The sequence below is a fragment of the Ammospiza caudacuta genome, chromosome 3 (assembly GCF_027887145.1).
Source record: "Ammospiza caudacuta isolate bAmmCau1 chromosome 3, bAmmCau1.pri, whole genome shotgun sequence".
NCBI classification, from domain to species: domain Eukaryota; kingdom Metazoa; phylum Chordata; class Aves; order Passeriformes; family Passerellidae; genus Ammospiza; species Ammospiza caudacuta.
The window spans coordinates 43,260,466-43,284,867 of NC_080595.1; the positions used below are offsets into that span (position 1 = coordinate 43,260,466).

At 37.1% G+C, this 24,402-nt stretch overlaps 1 protein-coding gene across 2 annotated transcripts; it reads left to right on the forward strand.

Moving 5' to 3' along the window:
- Positions 1–243: 243 nt before the first annotated feature.
- Positions 244–23,628, forward strand: CEP43 (centrosomal protein 43). 2 transcript variants are annotated; one of them, XM_058801156.1, is made up of 12 exons: positions 244–523; positions 8,836–8,889; positions 10,741–10,795; positions 11,409–11,497; positions 12,635–12,769; positions 14,308–14,391; positions 15,857–16,074; positions 18,616–18,722; positions 19,270–19,338; positions 20,074–20,113; positions 20,767–20,860; positions 21,330–23,628. In XM_058801156.1, exons 1-12 carry the CDS (start codon positions 434–436, stop codon positions 21,402–21,404), a joined length of 1,110 nt encoding a protein of 369 aa, XP_058657139.1. In that variant the 5' UTR covers positions 244–433; the 3' UTR covers positions 21,405–23,628. The 2 variants fall into 2 exon arrangements, with proteins under 2 accessions (XP_058657139.1, XP_058657140.1); XM_058801157.1 differs by lacking the exon at positions 19,270–19,338.
- Positions 23,629–24,402: the final 774 nt, after the last annotated feature.

The following is a 24,402-nucleotide window of genomic DNA, read 5'->3' on the forward strand; positions in this document are numbered from 1 at the left end:
CCCGCACGAGGACGTTGTAGACTGTTGAGATCTCCCCTCAGTCTCCTCTAGGCTGAACACACCAAATGGGCTCAGCCGCTCCTCGTACGGCTGCTTGTCTTGGAGCCTGGCGGGAGAAAGGGGGGCACACCGGGCGCCTCTGATGGGCCGCTTGCGGGTTCAGCCGTTACCGCCCCCCCGCTTTGAACTTCCCGCCGCCGCCCGCGCTGCCCGTTCGCCGCCGCAGTTTCCAGGCGGCCGCCAGCGGGCGGCGAAAGCGCCAGGCGGCCGCGGCCTCTCTGCGTCCCCTCTCGGGGCGGTGCCGAGGGCGGTCACTGTCCCGGTCCGCTCCGTTCCCTCGGGTCCGCCCTAGGCTTGTGCCTCCGGCAGCGGCGAATCTGCCGGGCCGGTCCCGCCGCTAGCGCAGTTTGGGCGGTTGTCAGGGAGAAGCAAGATGGCGGCCGCGGCGACGGAGGAGGACACGGAGCTGCGGGACCTGCTGGTGCAGACGCTGGAGAGCAGCGGGGTGCTCAATAAGATTAAGGTGGGCCGAGAAGAGCCTCCCGCCGCCGGGGAGCGTTGGCTGGCGCTGGCGGCGCTTCGCGGCCCTGCGGAGTGTGGGAGGACCGAGGCTTGCCGTGTATCGTCCCCTCTCACTCCCACTTGCAGCCGGTGTTCCCGGCTGGAGCGCTCCCTCGGGGTTGCGGCCTGGTGGTGGCGCCTGCTTTCTCCGTAGTGTTCCCCGGCTGCTCGTGGTGGAGCCGGTGCGAGGGCCCGGGGCCTGAGCGCGGCACGGCGCTGCCCCGCGGCCGCGGGAATTCGGGATCCGCCGGGCGGGCAGGGCGAGCGGAGCGCGGGGAGCCCGGCCCCGGCTGTGCGCGTTCGCTCTCCGGTAGCGAGTGGCCGCGGGAGCTCCCCTGCTGCCGCCAGGCTGGCTGGAAGCAATGGGCAGCAGCGGGGTGCGGGACGCGGTGGGTGAAGTTAATCCCCGCTTCGATGGGGAAAGCCCTTACTGAAAATTTCAAGCGGGGAAATGGTGGGAGTTGTGGGTCGCTATTTAAGCACTTGTTCTTCTTCAGTGTGGGTTGCTTCAGTTGTGCCTCGAAGGCTTGCTAAGTCTGGAAACTCTCGGGGGATGCTGCGTGTTCATAGGGAATAGTGCTATGTTAAGAAAATATACGGATGATAGTGGAGTGCACGCTACTACTGAGTCTGTGGTGCACAGTTCCGTGGATTCTTGTTCAAATTACAAGCTTCTAGGAATAATTATTGTGTATAATAGAGAGCAAGTTTCCTTCAAGGCTGGAGGAGAAATGAAGTGTAGCTTTCAGATAAGGGATGGTGGTGTTTATCCACAGTGCTGTTTTAGGTCTCCGGAAATGGATGGTCATTGCTGATATTTCAAGAACAGTTTAGCAAGTGAAGTGGTTTATGGAAGTGAGAGCATCTTTGTGTGTTTACTTTCAAGTTTACTGTATTTTGAACTAGTCAGACTTTTCAGCAAAATAATATTCAAAACCACATTGTTCATCCTTTTCAAATGGATGATCCTTATTTAAGTTCTGTAAGAGAATGATGATTCTAGCTCGAGTAACTGTTCTGAGTAGTGAGGCTTTTCTAATAGATGTCAGATAGACCTAGCTGTTAACCACTCACCTACTATTGAACAATGCAAGTATGGTGATAGTAAAATTGTAATTTAAAAAAGCATGGAAAGGCAATTGGGTCACCTTGAGCTCATGAACCTTGAAATTCTTAATTCCTCATGAAATTTCTTAATTCCTGTCTTTGTGTATTATGTAAAATTTTATACTGTGGTTGCCAGTCCATTGAGTTTTATGTGAGTCAATGTATTGTAGTTCACTATTCTATAATGCCTAGAGTGTGCAGTATCCAATACTGTGCAAGGTTTTGCTGTTATGGCAAATTAGCAAATGACTTGGAAAAATACAAAATGCAACCTCCTTGCCAGATTATGTCTCTCTTTAATACAAGGTGTTACTGTTTAATGACTGGTATGCTTATGGCTGAGGCTTTTGACTGGAAGAACTCGTGTTGATTTTTTTTCTTAGCAGTAAACCTTAATTGGCATGTGAGTTTGGGTGTTGCTTGGCAGTGTTAATGACTTAGAGATTTTGTTCTTCTATTGCTTGACAAAATCCTGTTGCTGGAAGAATTAAGATTGAACAAGGCTTTTTAAACTGTCATCTTTTAATTGAAATTAGATTATACCATCTGTTAAAAAAAGTTGCAGTCATCCTTTTATTAAAATTAGTTTAACTTGATTTTGTTCAATAGTGCTTATCTATTATGTGTCAGTTTGTTTTTTTTTTTTGTTATGTGGTAGGACAGAAGATTTAAATGTTATCAAAAATGATGCTTGTTTCATACTTTAGAATGAGAACTGACCATTTTTCAAGGTGGATGAGGCTATAAAGCTACAATCACAATAAATTTGTGATTTATTGAAGTAGTACATTAAGGAGAAAAATATGTGGTCAATGTATAGCTGCATTGGTATGAGGCATTGGAAGGGTTAGAATTCAAGGGGAATTATTTCAGTGGATGAAATGTATCAGGGTGTCATGTTTTGTAACATAATGACAGTAATTTTTAGAAAGAAACTTATTGTCATAATTTAATTCTCTAATGAGAGACAATTCTATAATGGCTTGCAGTTTATTAGTTTATTCTTATTTTAGGATTAATTTCTTGGGTGCATTGGTGTTGATGTAAATTATTTAGCTGAAAAAATGTACTTATGACATTTTAAAAACTTGTTTATAATTTTTATATTTGTCTTAAAGTTTGAGCACTGAAGTAATTAATAAAGTAACATAAAAACTGGAAGTTGTATAAATGCATTTACTGCTTGCAGTTGAGAATTTCCTGTGCTCTCTAAAATGCCATATGTGTATATGTTTACACACACACATTAATATATGTACATAGTACAGATGTATACTGTATATAGTTTGTTGATCATTAGAATTAGTCTGATGAATGAAACAGCTTTCAAGTGGATTCTATAAACACACAATGTAACTGTAGATATTTGTATGTCAGTGAAAATTATCGCTGTTTTTGTGTGATAGTGTACAAATAGGGTGTTCTGTCTTGAAGAGAATGTGATCTTTCTCCTAGGGAGGCTGTCATCATCTGAGCAAGAGGAGCCATTATGCTTCTTGTGTGTTTCTTTGTTATCCTCTTTTGTTTTGGTTTATATATTTTAATCTCTTCCTTTGGAATAATTTAACTGTATATTACCTGAATTTTGCATCTTCTCTGGAATTTACTGTTGCTACAGTTATGTGAGGAGGGTTGGCATTGATGTCACATGCCTAGTAAAGCTTTTGGCCAGGTGGTTCTGCTAATTTCTTACTAATTTGCTTCAAAACCTGGACACCTGAGGTACAGGCAAGTGCTGTGATGTTAGAGAGGGTAAAAGTAGCATTTTTTACTATGAGCATGTGCATGTGCTCCTGTTTGCTTTTGCATCTTCAATCCATGTATGGTAATGAACAGTGCTTTTAAATGTCTTAGTTATTAACTGTCATGATGAGTGTGCTGTGCACTGCAGTGTAACCTCCTGTTTTCTGCATGTTGTGGTGTGTTATTTGTTTTGGAGCACTTCATACCAGAAAGCCAACCTAATATCTATTTCTTTTTAGTTTTATAAGTCAAGTGAAATAGAACCATTTTTAATTTCAAATAAACTAACTGAAATTTAACATTTAAATGTCAATATGGTCCTCATCATATTCTCAGGGAGGAGTCTAAGTATGAGTGGTTCTACTCCTAGTCCAGGACTTGGTTTGTTTATGTCTAGGGGATTTTGTGTGCACAATCAGTCCTTTTAGTCACTCAGCCAAGGCTCCAAAGTTTGGCAGGCAGTGGGGGAGAGCATACCCACCATGCTCAAGGATGAGAACCCTTACAGATTTTGCAGATGGAGATTACAGGGAGGGTATTACTGAGTAATGGTGGCAGAGATGTTCCTGGTTATGGTTTGACACCAGCCTTGGGTTTGTGATGCATGCAGACAGGGAGAGGTGTCTATTATGGTGCCCACAGAGGTTTAGCCTGGCTTGATCACCAGCAGTTAAACAGGTCAGTGTTCTGCTGTGGGGGCCTGAATAGATGTATTGTTATGGAGAGAGTCGCTGGTAAGATCTATGTATTGTAAGATCTGTGTATTAAATAAGTGGGTCCTTATGGAGAGAGTCCCTGTAAGATCTATGTATGTGGGTCTTAGTTACTCCAAACGAGCTACAGCTGCCAAGTCCTTCGTTGGGCAGCAGCTGTGGCTCATGAAGGTAACTGGAATAAATAGGGGTGGGTTGAGAGCCCAGGAGGAGCCCCTGAGAAGACACACAAAGGACTGTGCTGCAGAGAAGAACAGCTTGGTACACTATGGGACTTGAGAAATATGAATACAAGAAGAATACAACATTCTGCCATGTCTCTTTCCAGAGCAATGCATCTGCTCTCTATCTACGAAGGGGTATGGCAGTTGTGTTGGAGTTAGGAAGTGCAGATACTGAAAGTTGTGCAGAAAGGTGCCCATGTGCCCTACCAAACTTTACAAATGCAAGAGATTGTTTATGCTTGGGCTTACATGGGGCTGTTCCACAGTGCTGGAGCAGATGGTGGTTACACATTCCTGTGCTTTAGCTGGAAGGTCTTTGAGAAATCTTATACATTACTTTAATCATTTCACTTCCCTAAATGACACATTTAGCCACACCATCCTCTGATGGACATCTTGTGAGTGCAAGCTTGCAGGAGATTTTGCACCTCCAACTGGCCCACCTTTAGCAGATCCTTGAAGTGTCTCCCATATTGGCACTTGCTGAACTTGCCTACCCCTTGTTTCTTAGGGAATACACAATGCTTGCCTGTATGGCTTCAAAAATTGTGTTCAGATTGCTGAAGTGGGTTGAGAAGAGTGGTAGCATATGCGTTTGTTTGACAGGCTGAAATTTTATTATGGTTTCTGCTAATGAGTCTTGGATGAAAAAAGAAGCCCAGAACTTCCTCTGCAAAAGCTGCAGAACTCTAAGGGTTTGTAGAAATGTTGAGAGATGAACAAAGCAGACAGCAAGGCTCTGTTAGCTAGCAGACAACATCCTACTCAGCTGTGCTATAGGTACAAAACTGTTTATGCGCACTTTTTTACCTAGTATTCCACAGCATTTGGAGATCAGTGTTGGGAAACTATTGCTCATTCATATGAAGTATTGCCCCAGCAATAGCAAATACTGCCCCAGCAAAAGAAAATATGGGTAAAGTTTGATAGGAAAAAATATTTTGATGAGGTCTCTTTGGAAGATGTTGGGATATTGAGATTGAAAGTGAATTGTGTAGCTGTACAAAAGAGACAGGATGCAAGGAGCAAGCCATAGTTTTTCCTTATTATAAGAAATAATCTTGGCCACTGATGTGCCTAAGTGCTTTGAGGTGTAGGAATGTGTTTGAAGTTTACAAGTATTTTCCTGCTGGAAAATATTGTCTCAAGTTTTGTCTTAGGAAAATCAGATCTCTTGTTTAAGTCTAGCACAATCAAAGACAAATACTACAAAAAATTAACAAACCCCTAAAAAAACAACTAGAAACTCCATGGACTTGCTAAATATTATACATATTGGAGTCTGCAAGTGGGAGGTGGTTACAGGTAATTACTCAGTCCTGGATGGTCTCTGTCTTATCCTTTCACTTTTCATCCAATATCTGCTATTTCCAAATTAAAAGCATATTTCCAAATTAAAAGCATATTTCCATTTTTGAGATGCCACCTAAAAAGTGTGTTTGGGGAACTCTTGAGAGAGTGAGAGCTGCTATCCTCTTTTCCAGGGAGCTGCAGATTGAGGGAGCTTCTTTTCCTGGACAGCGCTTAGGGTGCATGCAAAAGGGTCTGTATTTGGAATAGGGTAAATTTACCCAGGTTCTAAAGAGGGATACTGTAGCTCAGTGCAGAAAACATGCTTTTTTTCATGGACTTCAATTTCTGATCTGTACAGTAACAATCAGTAAAAACCAGTGTTGTCTGATGAGCTGTAAATGCCTGGGAGGAAAAGGGAAAATTTAATTTTGTTTCAAAACACTGACCCATCCATTTCTCTAACACAGACAGTATTTGTCATATACAATGATAGCTTTACTTGTTTTAGCCAAGTTCAGTGAGACCAAATTGCTGTTTCATTGACACAAGCTCTTGCCTGATAAAACTTCTTAGGGATAGAAGAGAATGGGTGTCTTTCACAGTATGAGAGAGAAGTCTGTAGGCTTGATGGATGTAGAAGTGATAGACACTTACTCATCAACATCTGTCTCTGTTGACATAATCCTGTTTTATTGAAGACTTGGAATATGGGCGGGGAATTAGAATATCAGGCTTTGGTCTGCTTTACTACTAGATGGTGAACAAAATTCTTCAGAATGTTATTTGGATTGTGTTGAATACTGCTAGCAGAATGAAGCAGTGTGGAATGGTGAAATTATGAAAATGACAAGAGTTGATTGTAACAATGCATGAGACAAGTATTGGGCTTATGCCAAAGGGTACTAGGGCAAAGAGAAATGCAATCTGTTCATACCAATTAAAAACAAAAGAAGTGTGAGATTAATCCACTTACAGTGTTCATCTGTGTAGTTATAACCTTCCTATCTGCTGGTGGGAGCAAATTGCTGTGGCCGTACCCGATGATGGTGATCTCAGTCTCTGGTGTTCAAATTCTCTATGGCTGGCCTCAGGTCCTGAAAAGCCGATATGACGTTGTCCATCCTACTGGTGTAGTATGATTCCTCTTGTAGTAGGGTGATTATTCCTTTGGCCTCAGCTTTGTTATTGTTGCTTTTTACTTTCTTCTACATGAAGTTGAGCATTACTGCTTTAACTTTGCACAAATTCTAGTGTGTAGTTCTTTGTCTAAATTTATTGAGGTGATATTTTGAGAGTTTTGTGCTATGATCTGACCAGTACCCACCACAAAGGATGAAGGTCAGTGTGTTGTAGTAGTGGTGTAAACTTCCCTTGTGGGGATAGTATGTAAGTAATTAAAAGCCAGTGAATTGGATCTAGACGAGTGGAGCAGGCAAACAATCCCAATTAACAAACAAACAAAAAAAAAAAAAAAGACAGTTTGATGTTGTTCCAAAATCTTAAAACAGGTCAGATTTTGGATTAGCTGATGTACTGGCAACTATGTTCAGACAACTTAATTCTCCAGTCACATGATCCAGACCCTTAGGGGGGTTTACCCCTACCCACATGCATTGACTGCTGTGTTTTATTTTGAACGGTTGTAACAGCCAGTCAGGAATGCTTTGTTATTTTTATTATCCTCTTATGTAAATATATTTGGTTTCTGTGGCCTAAGTGACAAAGAAAGCCTTGCTTTCAGGTTTGTCTTAGTGAGGTAAGACTAAATAAACAAGTTGTTAGCTGTTGGTTGCAAAGGTAAATGAAAACTGATTTTGTAAGAGTAATATTTAAGTTAATGGGGTGTGTAAAGGGTCTCACTGATTGAGAACTGTACTCCAACACCTGAAAAAAAGGTAAGAATAATTAATTAATGAATTACATATAAGAGGATTTTCTGATTGAAAATCCCAGCAACTGAAAAAATGTGATTGCAGTGTCAGTATGACATTGCATATTGTTGTTAGTGTTTTACTCTTCTTTTGGTGAGAAATCCTTTTAGCTTTTTTGCATTATTTTTTGTCTTTCAATAAGGTGTCCAATGAGGAGTTTCCTTAAAAAAGAAGTGTTCTTAAAAAAGAAGTGTTTGTTTTCCCATGAGAGGTGTTTGGGTTTGGATTTTTTGGGTGGGTTGGTTTTTTGTTTGGTGGGGTTTGGGGTTTTTTGCTTTGGGTTTTTTATGGGTGGGCGTTTCCTTTTGGTTTTATTTTTTTTGGTGGGAGGGACCAGTTACTTCATGTTTAGTTACCTCTTGTAATATATATGAGGAAGTCCAGACATTCTTTGTATTGGTCTTATTCTTAGTTATGTAAAGAAATCTTTCAAATTCTGGTATTTTTTCTTCCTGTGGTGAAAACTTTAATATGCTGTCTTTTCTAGTTTATTACTGCAGTGTTATCTACTGACTTACTTCAAAATGTCAAGATTCAGAGTTGATTAAAGTGGCAGACTAATTAATCAAATGTATGCTGTCCATTTGACATGTTCATTCACAGTAGAAGAATTGTAGGGCTTAACAAAAAATTTTAAAAAGTAGGCAAGATTTAAGCTTCAATATTTAAAGTAGTCCTTAGAAGAATTCTGATTCTTTATTATAATACATTTAGAATCAGGTAGGTAAACCATTACTACCAGGAGTATTTGAATGACTGTGATCATGTTCTTTTCCTTGAGAAATTCTGGGATTTTGAGTGTAATCTGACAAGAAATCATAACAATTTGTATATCTTAATGTTTAGTTTTTAACAGGTTATTATGGCCTATTTGTTCATATTTCCCAAGTGAATTGTAAATGAAGAGTAGGTGTTTTGGAGCTGCCTGAAAGACATGGATGTTTAACTGTCAAAGAAACTAATACAAGATAATTTAAATACTTTGGAATCTTTTTATGTACAAAGAAATAATTTAGGAAGTCTTGTATCAAATTATGCTGGCCCCTGCCTTGTTCTCAGAGTGGAAACTATTATTTCTCTGCCTCAAGTAACATTGCCTGTAATCATAAGTGTTTTAATTGCACTGATATAGATTACAGTCCATGCCAAGTTGCTTGAGGAGAAACAAATAGCTATAAAGCTACTTGCTAGCTCTTTGCATCCTATTTGCTTAGGAAAAACGTGCTTGTAGAAATGCTGTTTGTTTTGTTTTTTGTTTGGCAGGCAGAGTTACGAGCAGCTGTGTTTTTGGCTTTAGAAGAACAAGAGAAAGTAGAGGTAAGAGAACCTTAAAAAACAAATCAGAAACAAAAAACATCCTTTGTGTAGAATTAAATATAATCGCTTTAATGCTTTCTATTTGTAAAATGTAACAAGATAAAAAGATGTATTTCTGCATAAGATGTATGAAGAACTCAAAACAGGACTATCAGGATGTTTCCTGATGTTTAAAAATAGGAATTATTAAATAGCCTTTTGAAATTATGATTTTAAGTGTCTCTATCTGCAGAGTTTATATGACTTCTGTCCAGTTGACCAGAATAGCTAAATGTTTTGTCCATCAAATACATATTTTAAAAAAGATATCTACTTGACTGATCAAGATTTTATCAAATCAGAATAATTTCTTTTGGAATTGAAAATATTTTACTGGGGTGTTTTGGCAAGTGTATTTCAAAAGCAGTTTAGTCCAGTAAAATGCCAAGTATGCTAATGCATATGGTATTTCCCATAAGGATGTTGTAGGCTTGCTTCAGGATAATTTGCTTTAATACTTAGGGATGAATTCTTAATAAAGAGAAGGACTATGTACTGACACCTCTGCAATACATTAATATTAAGGGAATGAGATACTGATCCATGGTTGCTGTGGTATACAGATACCAGTTTTGTGATCTCTCCTACTGCTGACTTTGCTTCATTTCCTCTGTTTTTCCAATTTCTAGAATTGGGAGTAGAGAGTGCTCTATGTCCAGCCTCTCTGCTTCAAAAGGAGAGGAATGTTCTATTCCTATGCTGGTTAGATGGTTGAGCTCTTTCTGAAAAAATGCTTACTGAAACAGACAATATTGGGATGTTAGTAAGGATGGGAAGTAGTTATTCTATGATATGAGGTTCCATATTCCAGAAATTTAACATAAGATAGCTGAAGAAGATGTGGTGGAACAGTAATGTCGAAGAACGGTGCCATCTCTTTATGGGCAGCTTCAGGATATTATAGAGCACCCAGAGAACAACCTCCCACACGACCTGGAGAGTAATAGCAATAGTTCAAGTAACGTGAAGAGAGATTTGCTACAGTACATTTCAGCTCACCATTTCTCAAAAAGCTCAAAATATCATGATATTTTAAATTTACACTGCTAATACTGATAACATATTAATACTCACCATGACTCTGAATTCTCAAATATTAAGCAATATTTCCTTTTTTCAGGTAGCACTTTCTTGTGTGTTAGCATTTGCAACTGCAGTGATAAACACCTGTAACTGATCCTTTTCTTACCCAGGATACCCATTCCATCTTAGGAATGGCATTAGGAATTTGTTTTGAAAAATCCCAGAACGATTTTGACAAGCCCAGACATAGCATATTGATTTATTTCTGTTTAAAAATTGAAGAGGGCAAATCTAACAAGGGAGAAAAAAGCATTTTTCATAATATCTTTGAAGGTGTTTTAATTAATAGATGATTAGTATTGATTTGTGTTCTAATAATTAACATCGTCCACGCTTCATCTGGAAGATTTGTAAAATTCCAGTTTTTAAAAGGCTGGACTGAATTGCCTTAAACTTTGCACTGTATTAGAGGAGGAACATGGGAAGTTACCTGCTTAGCTTACCTCTTCAGTCTTTATTAGATAAATAAAAATCAGTATGCTATTAAGAATTTTGGTGACATTACTTTAGCTCCAAGACAAATTTAATTTGCCTCAACAAATTTATTGCTGCATAACTTTTACTTGTAGTTATAGAATGCATACAAAGGTAGAGTTTTAAGAAGTTGATTACATGGGCAGGGCATCAGTGTGCAGCAGAGTACACCCAAACATTAGTTTGCTGTGGTTTGCAGTTTCTTGCTAGCATGTAGATGACATTAATTGCTGTTTGGTTTTTGCTTTTTCACAGAACAAAGCACCTCTGGTAAATGAAAGCTTGAAAAGTTTTTTAGGTACAAAGGATGGTAAGTTCTTTGTTTAGTATGTACTTCTGATAATATAAATAGGAGACAAAGGATTAAATCTTTGACTCTTGTTAATACTGCAGTCTCCATTACACTAAGTATGCTTTTGTTCCTTTCAGATGTCCTAATTGCTACTTGTTCAGAATAGAATTAAATCTATAATTTTTAAAGTTAATATTGCTGAATTTATATTATTAATTAAGGTGATTAAGGCATTGAAGTTAATGTTTCACAATGCCTTATGGTTGTGCTGACTCAGAGACGTTCTATACCAATAGAAACCAGTGAAAACTAAGAGTAGAGCTGCAGGAGTAAATGCACATATGTGACAAATGTCAAAATTATTTTTTTAAAACAGCTGAATAGTTTAAAAAATGCTGCACATAAATTCTGTAAGCAGTCTGTGAAGCTCTTGCAGTATTACTGGCTTAAATGATTTTTATATGATGGCCAATTCAAAATGAGGGAGTTAGTATACAAGCTTGTTATGAGGTGATAGTTTGCTGAATGTCTAAGCTATGTCCATACTTAAGCCATGTGTGCTGGTGTTAAATCTTTGAAATTTGATTTGTTTCTGTCTCTGGTGTATTTTAACTCTTATTTTCTTCTTTAGGTCGCTTGGTAGCAGGTCTTGTTGCAGAATTTCTACGTTTTTTCAATCTTGATTTTACTTTAGCTGTTTTTCAGCCTGAATCAAGCACGGTAATTGTTGATTTGTTTGTTTGTATGCAATGCTCACTGTTTGAAGTGCATGGCAATGAATGCTGAAGCTGTGGCAGATTTATTTAAACCACTTATTTGTTTTTATTAAAAATGTTGTTTTTATGTTTTGTCTGTAACAGGTGCTTTAGTGTCATGAAAATACATTTTTCAGGAAAGTGGGCTAATGTGAATATTTCTCTTTATCAAAATCAATGCAAGATAGTAATTTAATTTTGAATTAACAAGCTGATAATTTTTGTGGAATCATATAATGGTATATGAATCCTTCATACACCTGCAACATGTCACACGCCTTACTTTACTATGTCATAATATTAAGTTAGTATTGTTACGTGAAAACTAAAATGTCAGTCATCTGCTCTGAAAGAAATTCAGTGACACAAAGGACTTTGTGCAGATATACTTGACAAAAAGTGATTGAATAGAATAGTTCAGTTGGGAGGGACCAACAGTGATTATGTGGCCCAACTAATTGCTTTAAGGCTTTAGTCCAACTAATTGCTTTAAGGCTTTAGTACTGAATTAGAGGGTTTTCACCATTTTTGTCTCTTTTTATGATATGAAGGTTTTAATAATAATTTTGTGTTTGAGGCAGTTTCATTTCACTGCAGAATTTCTCATTATTTCTGAAGTACTTTTTTTTTCTTGAAGTTGGTTTAAATAGTTAATATATTAAAAATGCAGTTTTTTCAAATCAATCAATTAGTTGACTTCTGTTTCTCAGAAATTCATGTTTCTTTTTAGGCCCGTATTCAAAGAAAATCCCATACAACTCTGTTCTTTGCCAAATATCCTTAGCCAAATTAGTTTCTAAGCTATTACTAGAACACATCTGTACAGAGATTCATGTTCATGCTACCAAATAGAAACAAATAAAAACGGCCACACTTTGTGTTGTGTTGCCACCCACTCTTGGGGGCAGTGCTTCATTTGCATTGTAAAGGCATATTATGCTCTTTGAAACACCTCCTTCTGTTATCCAGTAAATGTGTCCATTTCACTGTTTAGTTCAGGTGGAGCTGTGTTAAATAAGACTTTTTTGTATTACAAAATTTCTTTTGTTTTCTGGCAATTATTTCGATGTTGTGATTCTTGTTTCTTTTGTTATCTCCCCAGCTAAATGGCCTTGATGGTCGAGAAAACTTAGCTCGAGATTTGGGAATTATGGAAGCAGAAGGTACTGTGGGTGGCCCCCTGTTGTTGGAGGTTGTTAGGAAGTGTCAGCAGAAGAAGACTTCAGGTGGTGGAGAAGTTAGTAATACTAAATTGAAATTTCTTTCTTTTAGTTGCTTATTCTTTTTTTTAATGATGAAAAAGAAATTGAAATTATGAACACTTGGCTGTTTTACTATTATACTGTTTCAGGTCTTTATTATATTCTGCCTTCAGCTTAATCAGACAGACAAGAGATAAACTTTGACTATTACTTTTAATACCACCCAAGGGCTCTTTGTTAATATTCTACTACAACATAGTACCACAGAGTGAATCTAGATAAATGACACAAAACTGTGTCACTTCTTTTCTCATTTCTGGTGTGGTTTGATAACACTCTTATCTATACCTGTTTTCCTTGGCATACTTATAATTTTAATATGGCCTGAAATGCCTTGAATGAATTTTGTCAGAAGCTTTAAAGCTCTACTGAAAACTTATGTACTTAAAACTAAATATATCAGTATTGAACTATTTGAAGGCAATGACAGTAGTATTTGAATGGCATAGATAATAAATATGTTGATTAGGTGAATTAAACCCAACTAATAGCATTTGATTGTGACTTAAAAGAAAGCTCTCTACACCAGGATGTACCCAGGGTCCCAAAGAAAGCTTAAATTCAGGGGTAGTTGTCATAGACTTCTTAACATAGCAATTTTCTGTCACATGAAAGCAGGATTTCCTTGAACCCTTGTATTTCCTTGTGTTTGATTTGTCTGGGAATGCCCTAGGAAAGCCAAGACCCTTGTGCCTGCCATTCTGTCCGTGTCCTGCTGTGGGGACTCCACTGAGCAGTCCATTTTATTGGAGGGTGTTTGAATAGTTTGCTGAGGTACATGTGCCAGCAGTGTATTGGAGTCAAATCCCATAGTGCAATTTAGAAAGGAGAGCCCCTCCTGGATCTCCTAACTCTGTGATTTCCATACTGTGTGTGACTATAACTTCCCAATCTTCTCTTGTACTACCCTCAGCTCTCTTCCCAGTGTCAAGGTTTGCATATTGTCCAAGTGAGGGTGGTAGCCTTGTTTCTTGTTGGATGCAATTATCATAGGATCAGAGAATCATTGAGATTGAAAGATCGTCCAGTTCAAGTATCAGCATAGCACCATCACTGTAACCCCTAACCCTCAGAACCCAGCACCAGATCCAGATGCCTCTTGAACACTTCCAAGGATGGTGACTCCACCACCCCTCTGAGTAACCTGTTCCAGTGCCTGACCACTGTAACTGTGGAACATTTTTTTCTAACATATAATCTGATTCCCCCCTGTCTGATCTTAAGGCCATTTCCTCTAGACGTCTCACTGCAGGCACAGTAGAAGAGTCTGGTCCCCATCTCTACATGCCCGCTGAGCCTCCTCTTGTTTAGACCAGCTGCCTCAACTGTTCCTTTTAGGACATGCTTTCTAGATTCTTCATGAGTCTTATTGCCCTTCTCTGGACATGTTCCAGCGCCTCAATATCTTTTCTAATGGGAGGGGCCCAAAACTGAATACAATAGTTGAGATGCAACCTCAGCAGTTCCAAAATTAAATATAAGTTTTAGTAAATGCTTATTTGAAACTTCTTAGGTGGCACCAGTTCTAAGTGACAGCCAGTGCCCCACATCAAAATCATCTGATGGACAGTCAAGTGCACACTCTATACCAAATAAGGTAAGACTATACATAATAAAAAGTTTTGTAACATATGTGAGATGAGTAAGAGAGAGAACTCCTATGAAACTGCAGATATGACAGCATATGACTCCAATGAAACTGCAGCATTCACTTAAATGAGCTGCAGTTTGAATATATTTATTCCACTCAGCAAAACTTTCAACTTTGATTCCAAGATGGACTTCTGTGCTTATACTTTCCTGGCATGACATAGTACAGGCCCCAAAATAGAAAAGTAGCTGTAACTTCCCTTTTATTGTAGCCAGGCTATCATCAAGCTCTTAATTTTCAAAAACAATTCAGTTCCTCTGGATAAGAAATCAAAATATTTTTATTACTACCACTTGTGGGTTTAAGTGCTTTTTCCTGCCCTAGAAAAACTGAGCTACTGCCAGCGATTGAATGTGGTTCTGTGACTGAGATAAAACAGCCTTGGTATGAAGAAGTCCTACCCAAGGTGATTTTAACTTTCATGGCCTTGAAAATTTGGCTTCAGCCTTCTGAACAAAAAGTTAATGACTGATAAAAAATACTTCAGGCAGTACAACCTGCATACATATTGGCTATCTGGATTAAATAATACTTTTTGTTTTATTTCAAAACTGTGCTGCTCTTCGTTTGTAGAAAGGAAGCTAATGTAATAAATCTTTTACTGGCTTAATTTTAATAAGTCTAGGAGAAAATAAAAATAGCAGTACTCCTTGCTAGGTAATATAAAAACATTTTTCTTTCTCAGCACCCTGATTATCTAGGTAAATTAGAATCTTGTTGTTTGGGCCACAAAGCCATGCAAAGTTACACTTGAGTTGTATGACTTGATGTGAAAGGTTGCATGTGGAATTGTCCTTATTTTACAGACTTTAGGACTGAGTCATGAACATGAGAAGAAAACTGAAAATTATGTACTTTTAAAGTCTCACTTTTGTCACTTTTGGTTTTAGTATTTAAGAGAATGTGTCAGTAAATCCAGTTTTCTTATGCTTATTACTTTAAAACCTGATACTATATTGCAAAGATTACCATTTAATACGAAATTTAGAGTAATTTTCATGGGTTTAAGTTGATTTCTTTTGAAGACAGTGGCTATAAATAAGAACCTTTGCTTGTAGAGATGTTACAAAATAACATGAATAAAGCATAGGAATTTGTCTGTCTTTAATTTCTTTATTTGATAACCAAGATATTTTAAAATTGCTTTTATAATAGAAGTGATGTAGATAGCATAGGAATGCACAGAATGGAACAAAAGATTTTAATGGCAGCAGCACTAAAGAAAACTTTGTAAAGTTATAAAACAGTGTTTTTCTGGTTCTTGATGATACTAATTAACTTCCTCATACTTTCAGGACTTTGAGGTAATATTTTAAGAAGTGATGCTTGGTGTATGTTGTGTTGTGCATTTATGTATACACTACAGTATTAGTATTACATGACATGAATACTCCTGTATTTATCTTTCAAGGCTGCTGAAAACACTCAGAGTGATACAAGTATCTCATCAGGGGAAGCAAGCAAAAAAAGTATTCATTTTTTGCCTAATGAAACAAAACTAGATCCTCAACTAGAAAACCAAGACTTGAATACCAAAGAAAAAAGTGATCCAGTTGTGGACGAAGATGATGTAGAGGGAGATTCCTTCTTTGATGACCCTGTACCCAAACCAGAAAAAACTTTCAGCTGGTAGGTAAAGTGGATGTTCTTCTTAATACATAGTTTATTTTGTCCTCTGTATGCTTGCAGACCTTTGAGAGCTGTTAGTTATTTGATTATTTATTTTGTAAGTGTTCAGATCTGGAACATTTTGTTTCCAAAATATTCATATCTCAGATTTTGTTCTATTCCATGATTCTGTTCTATTCTGTGCATAGTGTCCTCTGGTATCTCTTGGAGGTAGTATGAGTGGAAAAACCTGTATTACTTTAAGGTGCATCAGGTAGGGTGTCCAGTGTCCCTAGCCTGTTTCTTTGGTGGAATGAACATGTGTGATGCACAGACATCAGTGTTTCTTCTTGGAACAGACCTGCAGTGGTGATCTTCACTAAAGGAAGTGGACAATGACAGGGACAGTGCATTAAATATTGATACAGCTTTGTAAGGAATACAAAAACCACTCTAAACAGGCTCCGCAGGCTGTAATAATAAGGCAAGTTTCCTTAGAGCGGAGGATTTTCTCTTTGCATTGCAAGACTTACTTCTGCATGTGCCAGTTTTGCAGATGCATGAGAAGGATGTTTTTTATCATTCATCTATGAAGTCTAATGACTGAAAAATGCCATTTGAAACAAGAACTATAGTGACTGAACTATACAGCACCCTTGTTATAAAACTGAAAAATTTATCTTTGTGTTATCAGGTTCAGTTATCTTGAAGCTTAGCTTAGATAGCACTGTATTGAGCAATGCTGCAGGATCATTTCATGGTGTTCTTTTGCTGTGCTTAAGTAATCAGAGAATTGCTCCAGCTTAGCAGACATTAGGAAGAGGTTGCAGGATCATTTGTAAGTCGCTTTGGCTGTTGACTTTTCCCTCGCTATGCTGATAGTGAGCAGAGCAGCATAAGGTTTTTTGTATTACTGCTGTGGAGATGCTTAGTCTTAGAATAGGATCCTTCTGCTCGAGCACAAAGTAATCATGCCAGGTAAACCAGATTTCTCTCTAGTAAATTAATGGACTTTTTGTGAAACATAATTTATAATACAGTTTTTGTTGGATGTTTTTTGTTGAAGTAGACTTTTTTCCTCAAAGAGCAGTGACTGTACTCTGGAAAATATTGTGTGTCACAATTAACCCTACTATAATATTTATTTTCTAATTGTTAATACCAAGATTAAAACTGCATCTGAATGCATTTACTCCTCCTTACTTGAGAGCTTGTTTAGCTAGCCTTTAACCAAAGTTAACATTGTAGGAGGTAGTCTAAATGATTAGTTGGGTAAATAAGAAAAGTCTGTAAAAACTTTTGTGTAATAATAATAATATTACTAATTTCTTATTTTTTGAGCATTTTCATATGACAGCAAGAAAACGAGTAAACTAAATTTCTTTTAAGAAAGACAATCAAAAGAGAAGACTAATTATTTAGTAAAGTAAGGATTTTTTTTCCTAGTGGAGAAACTCCCTACAGAAAAAATTGCTTCCAGATTATGTCTGTCTGTAGTAGAGTCACAGTCCGCAAGTAGTATTTTGTAGCACATAATGTTACTGTGATGCAGTTATTCTAGTAACATCCCATTATAAGGTATGCTGAATGTGTTAACAACAAATGAGCTAGAATTTGTAGCCGAGCTGTGTGTGCTGAATTGCTCATTTTTACCTTCCTGACAACTCTTCTAGAGGGCAAAAAAACCCCGATATTCTTCATGTAGAATCCCCTTTGTGGTACTTTGTGCTGCTGTGCTGGAGTCCCAAGGGGTAAATAAGTAGGACAGCTGCCAGCATTGCTTTCTTTGCAGAAAGGTTAATTTCCTTATGGAAATCTTGCCCGTTCATTTAAGATGGGTTCAGAGCAAGCAGTTGCTAATGGCAGTGTGGGAGATGATCCAGGCACTCATTATCTCTAGGTCTCTGACCCATTGTTCAAAAATTTGAAACACTTTAACATGTGATGTTATACCTGATATTTTGGTGATCTATATATAATGAATGATTAAATTATGCCCATTATTAATAGGAATGGAGTCAAAATAGCAAAAAATTCTGGCAATACTAAATGTGAAAATCTTGGTCTCTTTTAATTTGTGTTTATTCATCTTTTATTTGCAAGTTCAAATCCTTTTGAACTAGATAGTACCAAATGAACTAACTGCTCTTAAATTTAATAGCTTCATCAGATGTAATCTCTTTAAGATGTAAAACAAGCTGAAGTACTGATTTATGTCTGAATATTTTTTCTTTTGGCTGCATTTACATGTGGGGATGATGAAAGGCCCCTAGACATAAATAGTGATGCTGATGAAGGTGCTCTGTCTGTGGGAGAAGACAGACAGAAGTCTTTGCATGGGTGAGAAAGTGGCTTTCTCAGTCAGTGTTGTGGTTGACACTTGTGCCAGTGAACTGCTACTGCTTTTAAGGTTGCAGAGTGAATAGGCCTTTTTCCTTGCTCTTTTTTGCTGTAGTATTGCTAGTTTAGTTTTTTGACAATTTAATAACAGAAAAGAAAGTAATGATGCATATTTTACAGCTCTTATTGGGAGTGGAGTACTTATTTCTTTGGTTTTTACAGGAAAACTGAGGCTAAAGCAGGAGGTCTAGCATCCCTTTCTGATGCACCAGCTCTAAAAAGTGGCTTAAGCTCCCTGACTGGTGCACCTTTGCTAAAGGATTCTGATAGTAAGTTTTCATATCTTTTTGTGTTTTGATGATTGTAGAAGTTATTTCTGTAATGGAAGAATGATAGAGTATGTGGCCCCCTTCTGGTTGTAATGTGCTTTACAGTAGTGCTTTCTTAGTGATGGCATACTGATTTGGGTATGTTGTGGTACCACTGGGGCATTTTATGCTTTGGAACATGAAATACTTACATCCCTTTTTTGTCTGTATATAAAGGAGTATATCATTCTACTGCTCAGTGTTAAACTGAAATTGGCTTATTCCTTTGTATTATCTTAAATTATTTGTACCAGTTCTTTAGAGGTGTTTGCTTTCATGTTGTAAATCCCTGAGTAGTGGGAGATTATTCCTGTTTACTCCTCAAGTTTTTAAATGTTATCAGAGTTCAGCTGTGAAAATATAATATGATATTGCTGTACTATACTATAAAAGTACACAAGGTTGATATAAAAGAACAAGTGTTATAAATTGTAAGTTTGTATGTGTAAGTTGGATCTTACTGATGAGTGACAAGTGCAGTTTCTGATATAAGTGCTTTTGTTTGCAGATTTGGATAGAAACTCTGTTTTAAAAGACCTGCGGTTGGTAAATGCAAAGCTGGGATCACTAGAATTAGGCAAGTAACTGCTAAACATGAGGAAGCTCTGATATTTTTGGTTGGCCATAACTGATAAATTCTGGCCCAGCTTCTTAAAGGAATCTGAGAAACTCAAATGCACATATTGAGCTAAAATCTTCAGTTTTACTCACATTATTCTATTTAACATAGATTGTGAAGCTTAATATAGTTAAAAGCAAGATGTGATCTAAAGAAGTCCAGAAAAGTGAAAACTGGTGTCACATGGGTTAATATTTTACACATGGAGCAAAAATTTGATTCATTCTGTGCATGCATTTACTAATACAAAGTGATGAATTTTGTGGTTGAGATTGCTATGAAAAAAGCAAGTTTATATTTTTGGTAAAAGGTAGCCTGGTAAGTATTATTGCTTTTCAGTGGCATTTTTAGTGGCCCTTCACACCTTTGAGAGTTGCCTTTCTTTTGGTGCAATATGAAGAAGGTGTGATAGAAGAATTCTCTCAAAATAGAGCTGTCAAGTATTTAAGTTTTGTATTCAGCAATGCAGCTAACTTCCTGAAAATGTATGTTCAGTTTTGAAACAGTTTATGTTGATAATATTGAGATTAAATAATGGCAAACATAACTCTTCCTAATCAGTGTAAGTAATTTAATCTACTCCCACTTTTGCTGGTCATCAAACCATCTGTTTTGGTGCAGGAATAGATTCGGGGGTTTTGTGTTTCCTGAAGAGAAAACTTGTTTGATTAATAGCTTTTAAATCTTATTTAGGAAATGGAGATGATGATGAATATGCTGATGATTTCAACAGGTAAGAGAAGGATCATACTTCAGTAAGGTAGTATTTTATGCAGTATAAACATATCCACTAGCATATTTGAATTATTTCATAATATGGCAGACAGTCACTATCACTGGGTATTTCTGAACTCCTTTAAACTTCAGTTTGCTATTTTAATAGATTTAGTTACCAGCTAAAAAAACAACCAAATTATATATCTTTTTATTTAGGGATAATGAGTTCCTTTAAAACCTACTGCTAACTTCATCATGATACTATGTTGGGTTTTTTCTGGAAGAGGTTTGGTGTTTTTCCTGAACTGTGCACTTAATAATGTTTTAGCAGTTAATGCAGTTAGTCAATAATTATGTTGTTTGCTGAGATATTCAATTGTAAAATAAGGCATCATGAGTAGTTGGTAACAAATATTTAATAACCTCATGCTTATGATGTGAAGGTATTGGTGTTGTAAATTGCACAATCGAGGCCTAAATATTTCTTACTATTTATTATGGCTTTGTTTAGGTAGAAAGCCTTTAGTTGTTATGAAGTTTTAAGTAACTTGACATCTGACTTGCTAGGAAGTGCAGCCCCAGTCAAATGCCAGGTATAAAGTAAATATCATACCTGGATGTTTAATAAGGAAGTCTTATTTCTGTGCTTATGGTTTCCTTTCTCTTTAGTACAAGTCATCGCTCAGAAAAAAGTGACATCAGTATTGGTGAAGAAATAGATGAACTTTCTGTGGGAACAGAAGAGTCAAATGCCAGTGATAAAGTATGATTATTTTTGAATTGTTGGTTTTTATATTCTTCTGATCTTTTCTTGACTTTGTTTCCAGCCTTCTATGTTGTGAAGTAACATGCTATTATCCTTAGTTCCTAGGTTGTATGTTAAGGTCCATTATTAGTTACATTCTGGTTTTTACACCTAGTATCCTTGCTAAGTTAGATGCTATATTGATAAACAAAATCCCAACAAAACAAAAACCCTGCAACAGCTGTTCATTAGCACAACTCACTGGGCCTTTCTAGGTGTGTAAAATGTATTTCAAACTGGCTCAGTGCCCAGCATACCAAGGTTTACCCCAGTGTCTCCAGATCTGTCTGAGTACCTGCTAAAGGATTGTGTAATCTCACTGAAAGAGCTTGAGGCTAAAAGATAGATGAAAGCTTATGAAGGAATACATGACACAATACTTACTGTTTTTGTGATTTCTGAGTTTGCAATTTTATTTATTTTCTAGCTCGAAAGCATCACACAAGACCTTACCATTTCTCAGTTAAGCGACGTTGCAGATTATCTAGAAGACGTGGCATAGAATTGGACAGCAAAAACCTTTCATTGTGCTGGACTAGAAGACTGCTGTGGACTATTAATTTCAGACAATCACCTTTTGCTGGAATGTCCACTCCCTATTTGTGCCTTGTGTTTCAGAAATACTGTAGGTGAAGAAGGTTTTTAAATATTCTGAACAAGAACTACATGAAATAATGTGTTCCCATTTGAGTTTGATATCAGAATTACTTTCTTCATTTGATTCAGCCAAACCTTTCACAGAAGGAGGTGGATTTTCCAAGCGGAATGTCCATTGCTGGCAGTGGACATAATAAAAACCAGCTGGTAAGAGAACATCAAGAAAGAGGCATGTGGCTTTATAGTGAACTTGCACTGTTTTTTTAACAGTCAGATTTTTTTTTTAAAGATAACCAAAGCAAGAACCTTCAAAGGTAGTGGTTCAACTCACACTTCTTTTAACACAACCTTGTCAAGTCAGCATGTAGTCCATATTTATGGTAACTCTAGCCACAATAACCTGATTACTCCAGACTTACTTGAAACTGTTCTTTTACAGACTCCTCTGAAAGTTGGACTTTACCTTTTTTAAAGGCATATTAAGTTGAGAGTATCTAAACTCTTTAACCTAAATTTAGCTATATTTAGGAGCTAAATTTAGCACTAGTCTTAACCCAGAATATTCTTGTTTAAATATGTTTGTCAGACCATTGATGTTAAGACCTAAGCTGTTTTTATATATGATAATTTCATCAATGTTATTTGTTGTTAAATCACGAAAAGTAATTTTTTAAGGATTCAGAAATCAGTAACTAAATCTTATGGGGTAAGTTTTTAACAGTGTGTAATACTTAGTGGAGCTTTTATTTTTGAGGGTTCTTCATGTGCTGTAAGATCATTTTCATTCTTGAAAAATATTTTAAGTAAAAATGAGCGCCAAAAAGAGAAACTACTAAACTTTTGGTTTTCAGATTCTGACTGCTGTACAAAGTTCAATGCAAATATTTAAAAATACCGTACTGAAGACATCATGGACACTAAGTTCAAGCTAAGAGCAAATTCTTGTATTTTCACGATGCTCTTGTTGAACAGGGTCGGTCCTGGCAAGGTTGACAGTTCTTCAATGATACTGTTGCAAGTGGCACTGCTATAATGTGTAGGTCATGGACATTTGTAATATTGAAACAAGACTTCAAAATGTGCACTTTTTGAACATTGTGAACACACCTGGAAAATAGACATGTAAGTGAATATAAATAATTTTATTTTTAACTTAGTTTTCTTTTTTTGAAGATTTGTAATTTTATTTTTCAGAAACACTGTTGGCCTGTCATCAGTAGTAACCACAGTGGAAGTAACATGCTAAACTAAAGCCATTGGTTAAGCATTTAAAGCTGCTACTAGCCCTAGAAGCTGACTTAAATGTTTTTTTGCACTGGGCCAGCAGGCTTGGAGCAGTGCTATGAAGTTAGGCTTGTACATTACATAAATGATTTGAGAGGAGACAGCAAAAGTGTGCCTTTTATTTATGTGCACCCCAAAAATAGCCAGCAAAAAAGCATCAGAGTATTTAGTCATGGTGTTGAGTTGTAACTTTGTGCTATATTGTAGCAGCTGAACCCAGAGGAGAATTTTTTTCACCCCAGGAAGTCAATGTGCCATAACTTCAGATAGGAACAATACTGTAACATATGATATAGCCTATGTAAAAAATTCATTTAAGGTTAGGGGAACCTGTGCCTCAAGATAACGTATATGGAGAAGTTTGGATTAGACTTTTTTTCCTTTATTTTTTCCTTTCTTTTTTCTCAAGAGTATCAGCATGTCTGAAGGAAATAAAATTTCACATGAACAGTTGCTTTTGGCATTCATTTTTAAGGTGTATGGAATAATGCAGAGGCAGTGTTGTTTGCTTTCTTACATGCCTTGGGAAAACATGATGTTCCATTACCTGTTAGCTGTAGGATATGTGGCAATTTATCATACCAAAAGAAACCAAAACTTTATTAAAATACTTCTAATTGCATTTGAAGATATGGCCTTTTCATGAACTAATTAGACATTTTAAGTGTTAACATGACTTGTGTTAACAGCCAAGTATTGTTCTCTTACCTTGGGAGTTAATTGGAGACCTTGCACTTTGGCTCTAATTGAAGGAAATACCAAAAAGTGGTACGTCTCCATGCTGTTCCTCCTGTGAACTTTTACTGAATTGTGTATAATAATTCAAATTGTAAAATAAAGCTATTGTGCTGGCTAAATTGTGTTTTGAGACTCGTTGATCCAGAAGTCTTAACATTTAGATAAATTAAGGAAGCTCTATGAGATTTGAGGGGGTTTTATGAAAAATGCTCTTTTTATAGTCCAGTCTGCATTTGAGAATCCTTTTAAGCCCAAAGGATCTTGCAATTCCTGATGATGGATCTGGTTAAGACTTCACAGAGTTACGTTAGTGTTATCAGCCCAAGTTGTCAGGTGGTTTATGATTCAACAAAGGAAAGAAACCCAACAATCTTGATTGGGAAAATCTTGTCTCATTTACCATTGTTAGAGGTATTTAAACATAAGTGACGAGTTAAGCTCCCTTGAATGCTTGTTTCACAGTGTATTTCAAACCATATTGTTCAGTGTTTCACATAGGCTTCTCCCAGAAGGACCAGTGTAGTTGGGTACCCCACCTCGGATGTTAGAATTGACAACCAGAGCCCTGTCATAAAAAGATGGGAACATTTCTGTGAGCAGAGAAGCAAATGTTGGAGAGGGACACTGATGACTGCTCTGTGCAGTTCTGTATCAGCTAGGTCTGGTTAGAAATACTCTTATTTTGTTAAATGCTCTCGGTAATTTTTTTAACAAATTCTGTGGTTTTTCAGAAGTAAAACCTAAACTATGACTGACAGTTTCATAGCATTAACATGGCTCTTGTAATAAGGATGAATTATAAAAATAATACCTGTCTTTTTTTTTTTTTTTTTTTTTTTTTTAGTGAAATTGCTGCGTTCCACCTCTTTTTAAGTTGTGGG